General features: G+C 43.4%; 1 protein-coding gene across 1 annotated transcript in view; it reads left to right on the top strand.

Annotated features, from left to right (window-relative positions):
- TOMM20 (translocase of outer mitochondrial membrane 20) overlaps nucleotides 1–11,262 on the top strand; it is a 15,403-nt gene extending 4,141 nt beyond the window's left edge. Inside the window, exons 3-5 of the mRNA XM_066596003.1 lie at nucleotides 855–936; nucleotides 3,095–3,237; nucleotides 11,121–11,262. Coding sequence (XP_066452100.1) covers nucleotides 855–936; nucleotides 3,095–3,237; nucleotides 11,121–11,165 — 270 coding nt within the window. The 3' untranslated portion in view covers nucleotides 11,166–11,262. The remainder of the gene's footprint in view (nucleotides 1–854; nucleotides 937–3,094; nucleotides 3,238–11,120) is intronic.
- The last annotated feature ends 3,808 nt before the right edge of the window (nucleotides 11,263–15,070 follow it).

Below are 15,070 nucleotides of genomic sequence, written 5' to 3'. Positions count from 1 at the left end.
TTGATAAAATAGATCCAAGTTGGGTTGATTTACAGTAAATTTTTTTTTTCAAATCCTAATCTTAAATGCTTCATTAATAAACTCAGTTTTTTTTTTTACTGATGAAGAGTCCTCATCCAGCTTGATTATTGACCATAATGCTATATGCCTCGCCCAAAAATATCTCACGATTTTGAACTACTACACTGACACCCTATATCATCAGCTCGACCATATTGTGATTGAGTTTCAGACTCATTCAGACTCATTCCTCATGTGATAAATTAACTGAGCCTTTTGAGTTCCTAATAGTAGGCCACATTCATGGCCTTCCTGGGCCGTGGGTTGGACAACCCTAATGTAAAGAATAGAAATTTGAATGGGGTCTAGCTTCCTGATGGACAAAGCCATCCATTGGGTGATCCTTATTAACTGTCAATCCTATTCTTATTTGATGTCATTTGAAAGTCAATTTCCTCTTATCAATGCATTTAAATCTAAAAACAAATTAGAAACTACTGTATTTTGGGAGGGACAGACGTTGAGACCTCTGGACTTTTCTCTTTCAAATGTATAACTAGTGAAGTGAAAATCTACAATTAAGATTACCAGTGAAGGCAGGAGTTCGGGAATATGACGCTGTGGCCTCTGATTGGCCTCAGCAGTCACCTGACTTTTCGGAGGCCCTCTGTTTTTTTTCATTTTAACTCATGCCCAGCTGGGAAAACTTAGTTTAGGTTTTTTTTTTTTTTTGTAACGACACAAGCCCTTTTAAAGTCTAATTCTGCTGTACGTGTACCCTAGAACTTGTAAGGTGGTGCTGCATTGTTGACGCTCCTTAAAGATGACTAGTAATAACTTCATATTTCTTGTAGTTACCTGACCTTAAAGATGCTGAGGCTGTTCAGAAGTTTTTCCTTGAAGAAATTCAGCTTGGAGAGGAGTTACTTGCACAAGGTTGACATTTTAATTATATTCTGATTTAGTAAATAAGAGGGGACGAAATGTAACCCTTTCGCTATTGGGGGTTTTGGACACTTTGTTATAATCTGGGCTATCAGAAGTACAATGTTGACTTATAAAAAAACATACTAAACCCCCTGAAAGTAGACACCTGGCACACCTGTAGTGTATTTTACTTTTTCCCCTTGTCATGGGGGGGGGGGGCTTGGATGATGGAGCTGTAATGTCAGGTCTCCTTTTAGACTTTAACAGAAATGTTTTTTTTAAAATCTTTTGTTGCAATTAAAAATAAACATTTCACGTTTCCCCCATCATTCTGTACTCAATACCCCATAATGACAAAGTGAAAACCGAATGTTAGAAATCTTTTAGTTTTTCATTTTTATTTATTCAAATTTAACAAATGTTTTGTTGTGACAGAAGTATTCAGACCTTTTGGTATGATACTTGAAATGTATCTCTTGGTGCCTCCGATTTCTCTTGATCATCTTTCAGATGTTTCTGCACTCTAATCAGTCACCTGTGGTAAATTCAGTTGATTAAACATAATTTAAAAATGCACCCCCCTGTCTATACAAGGTCTCACAGCTCACAATGCATAGCAGAGCCAAAACCAAGCCATAAGGAGGAAAACTGGCTTTAGAGCTCAGACAGGATTGTGTGGAGGCACAGATCTGAAGAAGGCTGCAAAACTATTTCTGCTGCACTGAAAGTTCCCGAAGAGCCCATCGGCCTTTGTAATTCTCTAGATGGAAGAAGTTTGGAACAACCAGGACTCATTCTAGAACTGCCGACCCACGAAACTAAGTAATTGGGGGAGAAGGGACTTGGGTTCTTGATCTTCTCTCTTCCCAATGATCACTCTTGCTGAGCTCCAAAGATCTGCTGGAGAAACTTCCAGATGTTCAACCATCACTGCAGCAATCCACCAATCTGGGCTTCATGGCAGAATGACCAGAAAGATGTCTCTTTTTAGTAAAAAGCCACCTGGAGTTTACCAAAAACCTCATAAAGGAACAATATAAGAAACAATATACTCTGGTCTGATAAAATGAAGATTGAACTTTTTGGCCTCTATTCTAAACGTTATGTCTGGAGGAAATCGTGCACTGCTTATCAGTTGCCCAATACCATACCTGCAGTGAAGCATGGTGGTGGCAGCATCATGCTGTAGGGGGGTTTCTTAGTGGCTGGGACAAGGAAACTGCTACATTCAGCCTTCCATCATTCCCGACCAAAGTACAGAGAGATACTTTATAAAAACGTGATCCAGAGCACAAGGGACTTCAGACTGGGCAGAAGATTTACCTTCCAACAAGACAATGACCCAAAGCCAACCCAACACGGGAGTGGCTTATGATGCATTTACGAGACAATGCAGTATCTGTCTGAGAAACTGCGCTTGCAAGTCCACAAATTTTTTTTTTTTTTTCATGAGTGCGCGATGCATGCAGACATCACACTTCGATAGTTTCATCTTTTTTTAAATTTATTTATTTTTTTAATCACGCATAGGGGCGGAATTGGAAAATTTTGCAGCATGTCCTCTATTTTTCTGCATCTCGCAGCATCACTACGAGAGAGAAATCGCATCTGTAAATGGACCTGTTGCAAGTCACATATTTTGGTGCAAGTTTTGTGTGTCGCAATGCATGAAACTCACAATCACCCATGTGAATGCACAATTAGGGACAACTCTGTGAATGTCCTTGAGTGGCCCTTCCAGAGCCCTGACTTGAACCCAATCGAACATCTCTAGCGGGACCTGGAAATGACTGGCCATAGACTGCTCCCATCCAACCTGACAGCTTTAGAGGCTCTGTGGCGCAAAATGACTAATCCCTAAATGCAGGTGGGCAAACCTTGTGGCATCATACCCAAGAACACTGTAGGCTGTAATTGCTGCCAAAGGTGCTTCAGCCAAGTACTAAGTACAGGGTGTGAATACTTATGTCAATGCAAAATGTTAGTTTTTAAAAAAATTCACAAAGCTTTCTAACAGTCGGTTTTCACAAGGCCATGAAAAAAGTTGTGTGTGAAAAAAAATAATAAAAAATAAATAAATAAAGTGAAAGGGTCAGAAGACTCTCCGGACCTGCTCTCAAATTGAATTGTTTGAATTGGTGCTTAATAATTCTCCTTATGTTACTAGGTGATTTTGAAAAAGGAGTTGATCACTTAACAAATGCTATCGCTGTTTGCGGACAACCTCAACAGTTGCTTCAGGTTTTGCAGCAGACTCTCCCACCACAAGTATTTCAAATGCTTCTGACCAAATTGCCTACAATTAGCCAGGTACATACTTTTGTTCCATAACTTTCCTGTTGGTATTGAGATTCCAAACAGATATTTCTTGTATATGTATGTTCCTTACGGAACGGGTTACAGATAACTTATGTTATACACTGATCATTTATGACATTAAAACTAGATTCAGTGAATGGCATTGATCTAATTAGATTGCCTCCTTTTAAGGGGTAGAGAACATTAGGCAGTCAGTTGTTGAGATTGATCTAGAAGCTAACAGAGCGACGTTGACAGGCCAAATTGTGATGACTAAGGCCTCCTTCACACGGGTGACAGTCGCGCGATTTTGTAGCGTTGCTACAATACTACAAAATCGCATGTATGAGAAGCCCATACTTTCCTATGGGTTCTTTCACAAATGCGATGTTTTGTAGCATGCTACAAAACGACACACAAACCTCGCAGGTTCGGCGATATGCCTGCGACAGGCGAGGTTTTGTAGCCCATGTTTCCCTATGGAGCCTTCCTCTCTGTTGCATCACACGAAAACGCGGTTTGCATGCGATGCCACTTTGACAGTAGCAAATGCTACTGTCAAAGCTATTATCTATGCCCTAACTGCTGGGAAAAAGAAAACACACATACATCACCTCTCCTGTGCTGTCAGCCTGGCCGCAGCTTCTCCCCAGGTCTCGGCACTGATCTTCTCTTTTGGCCAGGGATTCAAAAATCCCCGCCTCCTGGAAGCGCTGGCTGTGATTGGCTGACACTTAGCCCATCACAGCAAGTGCTCAATGAATGGCAATGATTGAACCATTCACAGCCATTCTTCGAGCACTGGCTGTGATTGGCTAAGTGTCAGCCACTCACAGCCAGCGCTTCCAGCAGCCGCGGATTTTTCAATCCCCGGCCAGAAGATGAAGAAGATCAGTGCCAGGACATGGGGAGAGGAGATGTATACTTTTTTTTTTTCTCCTTTAGCTACAGCTTATTTTCGGGATAGGGATTATATTTCAAGCTCCCCCCGAAAATCCTCGCACGTGATGCTACAAAGTCGCGCGATTTTGTAGCATTACATGCGACTTTGTAGCGCTAAAAAAATCGCTGTATTGTTGCGAGAAAATCGCAGTGATATTGCACAGTACAGCGATGCGATATCGCTGCGATTTTTCTCGCAGCGCTGCGGTGTCGCCCGTGTGAAGGAGGCCTAAAGGATTGGGTCTGAGCATCTTTAAAGCAGCAGGTGTTGTGGAGTGGTTAGTACCTAGCAAAAGTGGTTCAAGCAAGGACAACTGGTAGACTGATAAGGCTAGTCTGTCTGGTCAAGAAAGTAAAATTTTTCTGCATGCCTACTTTCTGCACAAACTTGCGACATTTCTTTCTTTTTTTTATGTCGCCTTTGTGCTAGAATGTATACTAGAAACTGTCTGTAGCAGACATCAACGAGCTGGGCTACCTCTTAATACATGTAAATAAAACAGAGAAAAGGCTTCACGTGCACTATTTATAAAGGGAATCTGCAGGTATATGGCTATTGATCTGCTTACCTTTAATAGGTTGTGTTACTACACAGCACTAATGGCGCACTAGCTGACTTGGACTGCTGCCCACTTCTCAGATATTCGCCTCTTGCTGTGCAAGTGGCAGGATTGATGTTAATGCCTCAAGTCCCTCTTATACCCCCATTTATTTATTTTTTTAACCTTTTGGTGGATTTCATTGGAAAATATTGTTTATGGCTTTCTTTAACCCATCTGACATGTACTTCACGATATAATTGACCTGATTAATTGCAAGTGCAAGCTGATCAAACAAAATGAAAGAGGACTGGCGGGGGGGCAGGGCATCCTAGAATGTCCAGGTTTTAATGTGCTCTCCCAACAACGACCGCTGAACTTGCTTTCATATCAGGTAAACTGGGGAAGGGGGGGGGGGGTTTGAGAGAGCTTGCTTGGCTTAACTGTCAGGCCAGACACGTTAGGCATTCGGCTGGAGACATTCACCCCAAAATTCAGGAGCTGGTTGCTCAAGTTGTTAGGCACAGCAGTGTAGGCGCCATCTTGGTTCCACAAGTTGCTTACAAGCCTGGCACTGTGGGAACCTCAGGAGGAACATCCGGCAGCGCTACAGGAGTGTGTAGTGCAGCGGGGCAGACCTGGTCTATGACTGGAATGCCTGCAGTCTTTCCTTAAATAGTGTTGGAAGTAAGTCTCTTCATCTTTCCACATGGTTACTGCATGACTGGAGTGACTCTCCTTTCTCCCCACATCACCAGCAGAGCTAGAGTCTTTCCTCCCTCCCTAGTTAGCTCAGAAGCCTCATAGACTCTAGGACTCTATCATACCTAATAGAGGCTGAGGGAGGTCAGGTGCACAGCAGGGCTGCATATCCAAGCACAGACATGCTGGGTCCTGCTGCAAGGCCTGCCATATATCGCGGCTGACATTCCCCAATTGCTTAAATCGTCTGGAATAGGCTTCAGAGGAACTTTTCTTGGTGGAGCCCCCTGCCCTGCCTGGTTGATGCTGAAGGAGATAATTGCACAGGAATTCATTAGAGTTACACCATCTGCAGGGCATCATAATATACCAAACGACTAAAATCAGCATGCGAGCATCTATATAAAACCCTGGGAGAACCTGTTACTGAGTTTTGCACTTGGTTTCATTCAAAATTAACTTTTAAACTGCCACCTTCCTCCCAATAGCCCTGCTTGTGTCACTAGTTATACTGCTGCTCTGCTTTACCGTATGATACTATTTCACGCTTTATCACTGGAGTTGACCTGGGAATGAGCCCCAATTATATACTTACTATCACAAGCTGTAGTGTACTGGTAACCGTGACTGAATGTTTAATCACCTGATAGTCATGCTCACAACACATTGCTAAGAACTAGTTCTTAGGCTACCAATTAAAGCTCTTTTTTTTGCTATTTAACCCCTTGAGTGGCGGGTTTCCTACCACCCTGTCGTGCCCACCAGGGCAGGTTTTTTAAAATGGTCTAATCATTGAATTTCAACTAGTTTTGCAGTTGCGTCTCAAGAGCCATAACTTTTTCATTTTTCCATTGACATGGCCATGTGAGGGCTTGTTTTTTGCGGGACAAGTTGTGATTTTTTTAAACAGGGGGGAGGAAAAAAAGAATGGGGAAAAAAGAAAAAAAGGGGCCATGTCATTAAGAGGTTAAATAATGTATTAACTTCCTTCTCTGGGTCATTACGACGCACACGGATACCACATGTGTGATTGTATTTTTGATTTTTTACAAAGTAAAGGGAGACAAGTGTTTTTTTTATTTTTTTTAATAATTTTTTTACTTTTTTTTTTTAAATTTTTTTAAAATTTTTTAATTTTTTTGTCCCTTTAGGGGACTTCCACAGGAACCCATCAGGACCCCTGATCACATTCCGGGGGTCCGATGGTGACAGCCCTTTACATGCTGCAGTGACAACCCTTTACATGCTGCAGTCACATAGACTGCAGCATGTAAAGGGTTAACACAGCAGAGATCGGAGGTTTTCTCTGATCTCTGCTGTAAGAGCTAGTACCTAGCTGTCCTTGGACAGCTAACAACCAGCTCTCCCTGCCACAGAGACCATCGGCTTGCTTCTGACAAGCCGATGGTCTCTATGGCAACTTGTAAACAAAGCAGGACATTGCCGACATGTCGGCAATATCTTCTGCTGGTTTTTCAAAGCCCTTGCTTTGTTCTCTGTGGGTCTGTGCAGGCAGAGCACACTGTCACAGCTTGTGGCATTGTGCTCTGCAGCTCCCATAGTGATACATAGCCTGGAAATCTTCCGGGCTATGTTGCTATGAGCAGTGGAGCTCGTCCCGGAAAATTTCCGGGCGTGCCACTCAAGGGGTTAAACAAATACCCTTCGAACGCCAACCTTGCCTTACTTTGTATGAAAAAAAAACTTTGCAGCCTATATTTTTTCGGAGCATTAGCCTGTTGTCTGGCTTATATTCAAACTCAGTTACTGAGAAAATACCCTGTTATGTAATGGATGTATCAATGAAGACTCTTTGACTAAGTGTTATGCTGCGTCCTATCACTGTGAAGCAATGAATAGATTCTTAACAAAATTAGTCAGATGACCAGAAAATCTCACGGAAAAAAAACTGCTGCATCTTCATCTGTTAACATACAAGTTGCAAACTCCAACGACAGACTGATGTAGTCCACCTCCCTCCCCAACATAAACTTCCTTGAACCATCTGTGATGTCGCAGGGAAAGCGCAGCCTATCCCCACCCCGAACTTTGCTCCTAACTCACATAGACCTCAGGTGGAGGTAGTGGCACAGGTGGTCTCTCGCTTGCTTATGCCCGTGTTTGAAAAGTGCTTTGACCTTATTTAACAGCTTTTTCTCAGATTGCACATCTCAGCTCTCAAAGGATTAAAAATTTAGAAATTCGGACAGCTCAATGCGAAACCCTAACTTCCGAAACCCAGACAACTGTCTCCCAACATGCCACCATTTAACTACTAGCTCCAACTACTGAGCAGCCATATTGCCTAGGAAACCTGATTCTGGAAAACAATCGGTGACCTTGACTAGAAACTGCCAAATTGCTACGCTATGGAGTGAATGAAAACCTCTTGCAAGCCCATCACCAACAGACCAGTTGGCAGTATGTGAATGAAAAATTCTTGTTTTCGAGGATTTCTCAGTGGCAGTGACTGCCAAGAGGACTCTGTAAACGCTCCCATATGCAGCCACCTTTTTGATTAGAAGATCAGTCTAATTGCTACACCCTGATAAACTCTGGATAATGGTCAAACCCTTACATTTACAGACCCAGATGCATCAAGAGCCTATTTTTCAATGCAGCAGTGCAGCTGGTTAACTGAGCCATCAGGGCAATTGGCCCCAATTATTTCAGAATTATTGCAGTTGTACGTGACAACACCCACTGACTTTTGTGGTTATGTGTTCTATATTTTACACATTTTTTCTTTTTCGGGAACTTTTTAATATGCTGTCTCTAAGGATGCGTGGACTCTCAACCCCCTGTTTCTGCCTGATCGAGCCTGCTCGCTGAGATGGGACTGCCCGTGACAGGAATAGGATGAGTACTCTATCCCCACACAACCTGCCATTCACTCCTACAGTTTTCTTTCCTGGAATGTTGCTGGCCTAAATTCCCCAGTCAAAAAATGTGTTTTCACACACCTAAAACATTTTTAAGCTGGAGGTGGGGTTTCAACAGGAAACCCATTGGAAGCAGGGTGAACTCCTTGCATGCTCCCCAGATTAAGCAGTGCATTATAGTTTCATATTCCACAAAAACTGGAGACGTGGTGATTGTGCTGGGGACGACTACTTCTAAAATAGTGAATAGAAGTGAATTTTCTGATATGGAAAGTAGATTTCTGTACTTTCTGCTTCAACCCAGTGACTATGTGTGTACCTTTTCTAAGTATTTATGCCCCTAATTACTCCTTACACTTTTATTCAGCTTTATATCCATTCTTACTTGTGAAATGCACAAATAACCACATTCTTTTGTAGTGACTTTAATGCAGTGCTCTCCTCACATCTGAACATAAAAATAACTGACCCAAGCTCTAGCCTTCCCTAACAGCAGATGCCACTGTCCCTAAGTACATGATAATCCCTCTGCCCAAATAATCATGCAACACCTCAGTCTTTGTGATCCTTGGCATGTGGCCAACACAACAGAAATGTTCTACTTTTTTTTTCACATGGTCAATCTGTGAATGTACAGAATGCACCTTTCCTGATGACAAATGCTTTATTTTACAGAATATACTCTACAGCCATAGAGAGAGTTGTGGTGTCAGACCATGCACCAATTGCTTTGATTTTGTTTGTTTGTTTGTTGTTGTTGTTTTTTAACCCCTTCAAACTCAAACTGGTGATTATATTTTTTTCTCCCTCATATCTTCTGCATTCAGACAACTTCAAGAATTTTCTGCTAGTTTATTGGGGTAACTGTTTTGGGTGATGATACAGTTTTGTTTTGTCATCGAATGTATCATCATTATGGTGCACTTCAAAAGCAGTCATAAAGGGTCTTATTACTTCATATCTTATCCACCAGAGGAAGGAATGCAAAGTTAAATACCACAAGTTACACTACTTTATGCTTACTGTCCACTGGGCAGATCTATCAAACCCCACAGATAACAATAAGCATGCCTACCTTGAGGCTAAAAGATTAATAGATACTTTTGCAATTGCTCAGGCAAACTCCAATTTAGAATTCACCTGGATCAATTTCCATAGGTAATGGGGTAAGATGTTGGAGAGCTTACTGTCAATGTTAACGAAACCCTCTCATTCTAAACCGTTCTCCAGATTCGTAGTGTGGGGAATGGCCGCTGGGTAAGTTCTGTGATGGTCATACAAGTGGCTTTCCTAAATTACTTTACCAACTTATGTACTGCACAACCTTTCAACTCTCGGGCCTCCTGGGACTTGCTAACACCAGGAGCATTACCTAGACTGGCTGGAGGTCAGAGGGAAGTTTTATCGAACGTCCCAACTTTTAGGATGGTAAATCTCCTCCCCTTTTTCATAAATGGCAGCTAGGGGGACTGGGAAAGATAGGAGATGTAATTGTGTGGTCTAGAACGGTGTCCTCATTCAAGTATGTATCCTTGTTAATTTTCTGTGTTCCCATTCTCTTTAGTTTATGCAATTACAAAGCTATCCTCTAAGCATAACACAAAGTCACAGAGGACGACTGGATTGATGGGCTTCTAGTCAAACTCTGTTCTCAAATGCCGATAAAGGGGTTAACTAATAATTTCTACTCTTTTTTTACGTCCACAATTACAATGTGACTAGACGCCTTGGGGACTGGTGAGCTGGGAAATGCATGACCCTTAACTGACACCAACCTTTATCCTCAAGACATTAAGTGTGACGCTTAAATTTTCGTCTTTCATTTCTTACTGGGAAATGATCTTAAAATAATCCATATAGGATACCTCCCCCCCCCCCCCCCCCCCCCCAAAAAAAATAAACAAACTGTTTCCCTGAAAGTAGGCCCTACTCAGATAGTGAGATCTACCCTAGTTTTTTGGGGAGGCCTAAAACAGAAGGCCTCCCTGGAAAATAAGCCCTGGCTAACCCCACCCTCGCCCCCAAAATCCATACTCGCCTGGTCTGCGGCGTCCCGATGGTCTCCAGCGGCGCTGCGGCAAACTGCAGAGTCCCTCCCCATCTGCCATCTCAGCTTCTTCTGGTGACGGGGCTTTAAATACCCCGCTCAGCAAAGTGAGCGCTGTGATTGGCTAATCGAGCGCCAGCAGCCAATTACAGCCAGTGCTCGATGAGCCAATCACAGCCATTCAGTGATGTTTTTTTTGTTGTTTGTGCTTTTTACAAGTTAAACTATTGATGGCCTATCAGAAGGATAGGTTATCATTGGCAGATTGATGGGGGTCAGTTGCCAGGGAACCTGACACTCAGCTGTTTACTGAGCCTACCTACTTTCTGGAGGAAGCAGACTGCTCCATTCTCACTATAGGGGCCACACTTGGTATTGCAGGTGCAGCTCCCATTGAAGTGAATGGGAACTTGTCTTATAATACCAAGCCTGGCGACCTGCGGGGAGAACGGAGCTGTCTGTTGCATGCAGAAATCAGCTCAGTGAACAGCTGATTGGCAGGGGTCTTAGGTGGCAGACTGCTACCAATCTTTATTGATGACCTATCCTGAGCATAGGCCTTCAATTGTTTACAATTGGACAACCTCTTTTAATGTTATGACCAATGTTATGGCTGATCAGTGTATTTTGGGTTTCACGATTACACACTGAATTGCTGTTGTCATTACTGCAGGATGTCCTGACAACAGACCTGCAGTGACTCTTAAAACATTATTTTGGTTTAGTAAGTATTTTTTAATCCTAATGTTTAAAAAAATATTAATATGCCCTTTTGTGTTCTAGAGAATTGGAAGTGCACAGAGCCTGACTGAAGATGACGTGGAATAAAATGTCTGTTAATCTAGTTGAAATTTAGTTGTATTGTACAATTAAACTGTTACTGAACATGCCATTAATTAAAAGTCTTTTTTTTTTTCCTTTTTAACTGTTCTGTTACTACACTTTAGTTACCGAATGTCAAAGCGTTTGTACAATAGGGCGATTGTTACATTTTTTTTTTTTTTGTTTTGCTGATGTAACTAGATCATTTGGCAGTAGATTGGTCTATTAAGGGCTCATTCACATCAGTGTCTGTGGATCTGTTCGGAACCTCTGTTCATTTTCACTAGAAAACAGGACAAAATAACTATTTTATCCTACAAAATGCTGGACTGCTGCCTGGAAAGCTATTGAATGCCATTATAGTCCATATGAATCCGTTCACTTCAGTCATAGAATGGAACAGTTTGGCCAGGGGGGTGCCACTTTCCTTCTCCCCCAAAAGAGATGGAAAATGGAACTCCCTTATACTGATGTGAACGAGTCCTAAGACAAAATTTCGTTCATAGTCTTTTCACACAGTAGGTGGAGGTATATCTTTTTATATGACGAATAATGCTAAATAGCTGAACTCAAGATGTTCTCCAACTAAATATACTGCATAATGCAAGAGCTCCATCAATGCATCCACTCCCAACCTTTTTTACCCCAAAAAAACTTGCCATATTTCCAGATGTGTTGAGGGAAGGGCTGTGATGTTCAAGTCACACTACTTGACATAATGTTTCGGCCACTTTTCTGTGTAGCATTTAATGGACTAGCCTTCAATAAGGCCACAGCTTGATCAGCAAACATTGTGTCAGACGCATCCTCAAAGTTTTGCATCAGTACAACCTTGTGTGGTTCAGCACCATATGATACAATCTTCAATAAATGTGTGCCATATTGGGGAAATACTACAGCCTGGCATACTACTTACCCTTTTACCTGGCAAATGCAAAGCACTGCAGCAACTCTGAATCCACTTTTCTAATTTTGAAACATTGGCAGATAAAAGCTCTCAAATAACACAAAGCGTTTATGGAATAGTGGTGGGTTCACCAGCAGCGAATATCAACCCGACCATTCAAAGCCCCGCCACAACCGCCTACACAATACCCAGGTCTTGTTCAGCCCAGAAACATGGCCTACAACGGTGGCCATTCTGCTTGTCACCAAAAACTATATATATATTTTTATTTTCCCGAAATATCTGTGTAGCAGTCTATGGATTGTTCAAAGCTGCATTCCTTCATAAAAGGCCATTTGGAACATAAAAATTGTGTAAATAGCATAACATTCCCCCTATCTGCAAACTTGGGTGTTTTTAATTCCGGACTAGCCTCTGATACTCTTCCATCTACCCCTCCTTCTGTCACTCAGCTAGCTGCCTGATCATCCTGCACACCCCAACTACCATCTACCCCAGTGAGTGCCAGCTCAGTGAGCAGCAAAAGTCTTTCCATTTATGAACCTAACAAAACTTTCTATATATGATTAACCCCTTAACGACGGCCCCATCGGGATTCTACGTCCTCAGAAAGTGGGCTTTAATCCTAGAGGACGTAGTTTTATGCATCCTCTTAGGATTAATGCCCACTTGCCTGAGGACGTGACAGCTCCACGCTGTCGGTGCCCGCAGGTAGCCGACAGCTCCACGCTGTCGGTGCCCGCAGGTAGCCGACAGCTCCACGCTGTCGGTGCCCGCAGGTAGCCGACAGCTCCACGCTGTCGGTGCCCGCAGGTAGCCGACAGCTCCACGCTGTCATCCCAGGATGCGGGCAGTCACCCCCCGCATTGCGATCGGCGCTATCCAATGGATAGCAGTGATCATGTAAAGTTAAAAAAAAGTGTAAAAAGTAAAAAAAAAAAAAAAAAGGTTTAAAAAAGTTAAAGCTTGTGTTTCATCTCCCCCCACGGATCATATCCGTGAGGGAGGATGAAATGACGTGCCTAAGGCCCGCGGATTTATCTGCGGACCTTACCTCAGCTTCTGCGCACGCGCCCGTCGCCACAATGGCAGGCGCATGCGCAAAAGCCGTGGATTGCCAGAATAATTTAAAATCTCCCTGCTCCTGGCTGCAAAACTTAGCCAAGAGCCCGGAGATTTCACGGGGGGGCCGCGGTGAGCGGTTCCTGGTCACATGTTCGCCGTTATCCAATGGATAATGGCGATCACCTAAAAGTAAAAAAAAGGTGAAGATTCATCTCCCCTCACCGATGCGATCGGTGAGAGGAGATGAAACTTTTTACCGGAGGCCTCAGTATTTGCACCCTGATGCGATCTTCCTCCGTGAACTTTCCAGATTCTGCACATGCGACCGGTGGCAAAACACCGGACACATGCGCAGAAGTCGGGGAGCCCAGGAAATTTAAAATCTCCTTGCTCCCAGCGACCAACGGTCGCCGAGAGCCTGGAGCAGTGACGGGTGGCCTCATTGAGCGGTCGCCGGTCACGTGAAAAAAAGGTAGCGATCTACCTTTGGCCGGTCTCACATGACCGGATAGGAATAACGGATTCCGCATGCTTCTGATCCGCGGTAATACGCAGATCAATCGCATTGGATTACACAATTCCGCTCACCTTAGTGGGTCGGAATTGCGTAATCCACTCGCAGAAAAGAGAACGCAGCATGTTCTATTTTACTGCGGATATCCGCAACATAGAGCCCATTGTGCTCCATGGTCGCGGATATACCCGCAGCCCATACGCAACTACCTTGTATACGGGCTGCGGGTACCCGTGTCATCGCTAAGCAACGGGGCGGGAAATCCAAACAAAAAAAAAAAATACTGCGCATGACCGCCTGTGTCAGTAGGCAGTTATGCGCAGTGCATTATACGGCCGGCTCACAGCTGGGATCCGCTGCGGGCCTCCGCAAGCGGATTCCACCTATGGCTGCGTGAGCCCGGCGTTATTCAGACTGCTACCTGTAATACGCAATTTACAAGAAGCTCCGGGAACGTTCGCCTTCCTGCAGTTCCAGGAGCACCTTGTTGAGCGTCTTCTGTGCGAGACCGCCGCACCTCATCAAGCTTACGGAGACTCACAGAGCGCCACTTTTTACACCCTATACCCGCTACTGCGGTCATTAAATACCCCCAAAAAGCATGAGAGGAGGGGGGATACACGGTTTTATTGCCCCATGTACCCATCCCTACCAGCCTAAGTAATTACCCCTGTCTTTGGAAATACCACACAGTTCACATTATTACTTTTATCTAAGATTTGGGGAACGCCGAAAAGGGCGCGGAGGGGGGGAGGGGGATATTTTTAGGGAGTCAATTTTTATTCTGTACAAATGAACAATGGGGCCTGGGATTTATTCAGTTGTGCCCTGCAATCCAACGGGTGTTCCCTGCATTACAGGCCTTGCCATGTGTCCTTTAAGTAGATTAGGGCCACAAGGGGTATGTTTTTGAACACGGGACAAACGGGGGTATCCATTTTGGGGGTGAAGGTCTTCATTCCTATGTACACTGTACAAAAAAACCAGTTTTTAAATTGACAAAATTGCCAAAAAAATGAAAATCGTTTTTTTTTCCTTCTGCTTTGCTTAGATTTATTCAAATACTGTGGGGTCAAAATACGCAGTACACCCCTAGATGAATTCATTAAGAGGTCTAGTTTTTAAAATGGGGTCATTTTTGGGGGTTCTTTATTGTTTTGGACGCTCAATGGCTCTACAAGTGGGCAATGGGGCCTGGAATTTATTCCGTTGTACCCTGAAATCCAACGGGTGCTCCTTCCATTATAGGCCTAGCCATGTGTCCTTTAAGTAGATAAGGGCCACAAGGGGTATGGTTCTGAAGACGGGACAAACAGGGGTATCCATTTTGGGGTGAAAGTCTTCATTCCTATGTTTGCTGTACAAAAAAACCCAGTTTTTAAATTGATACAACTGCCAAAAATATGAAAATTGTAATTTTTGTCC

Source organism: Eleutherodactylus coqui, chromosome 3, assembly GCF_035609145.1.
Source record: "Eleutherodactylus coqui strain aEleCoq1 chromosome 3, aEleCoq1.hap1, whole genome shotgun sequence".
Classification (NCBI taxonomy): domain Eukaryota; kingdom Metazoa; phylum Chordata; class Amphibia; order Anura; family Eleutherodactylidae; genus Eleutherodactylus; species Eleutherodactylus coqui.
Note: the sequence above shows the minus strand (reverse complement) of the source record. Positions and strands in the feature narration are given on the sequence as shown.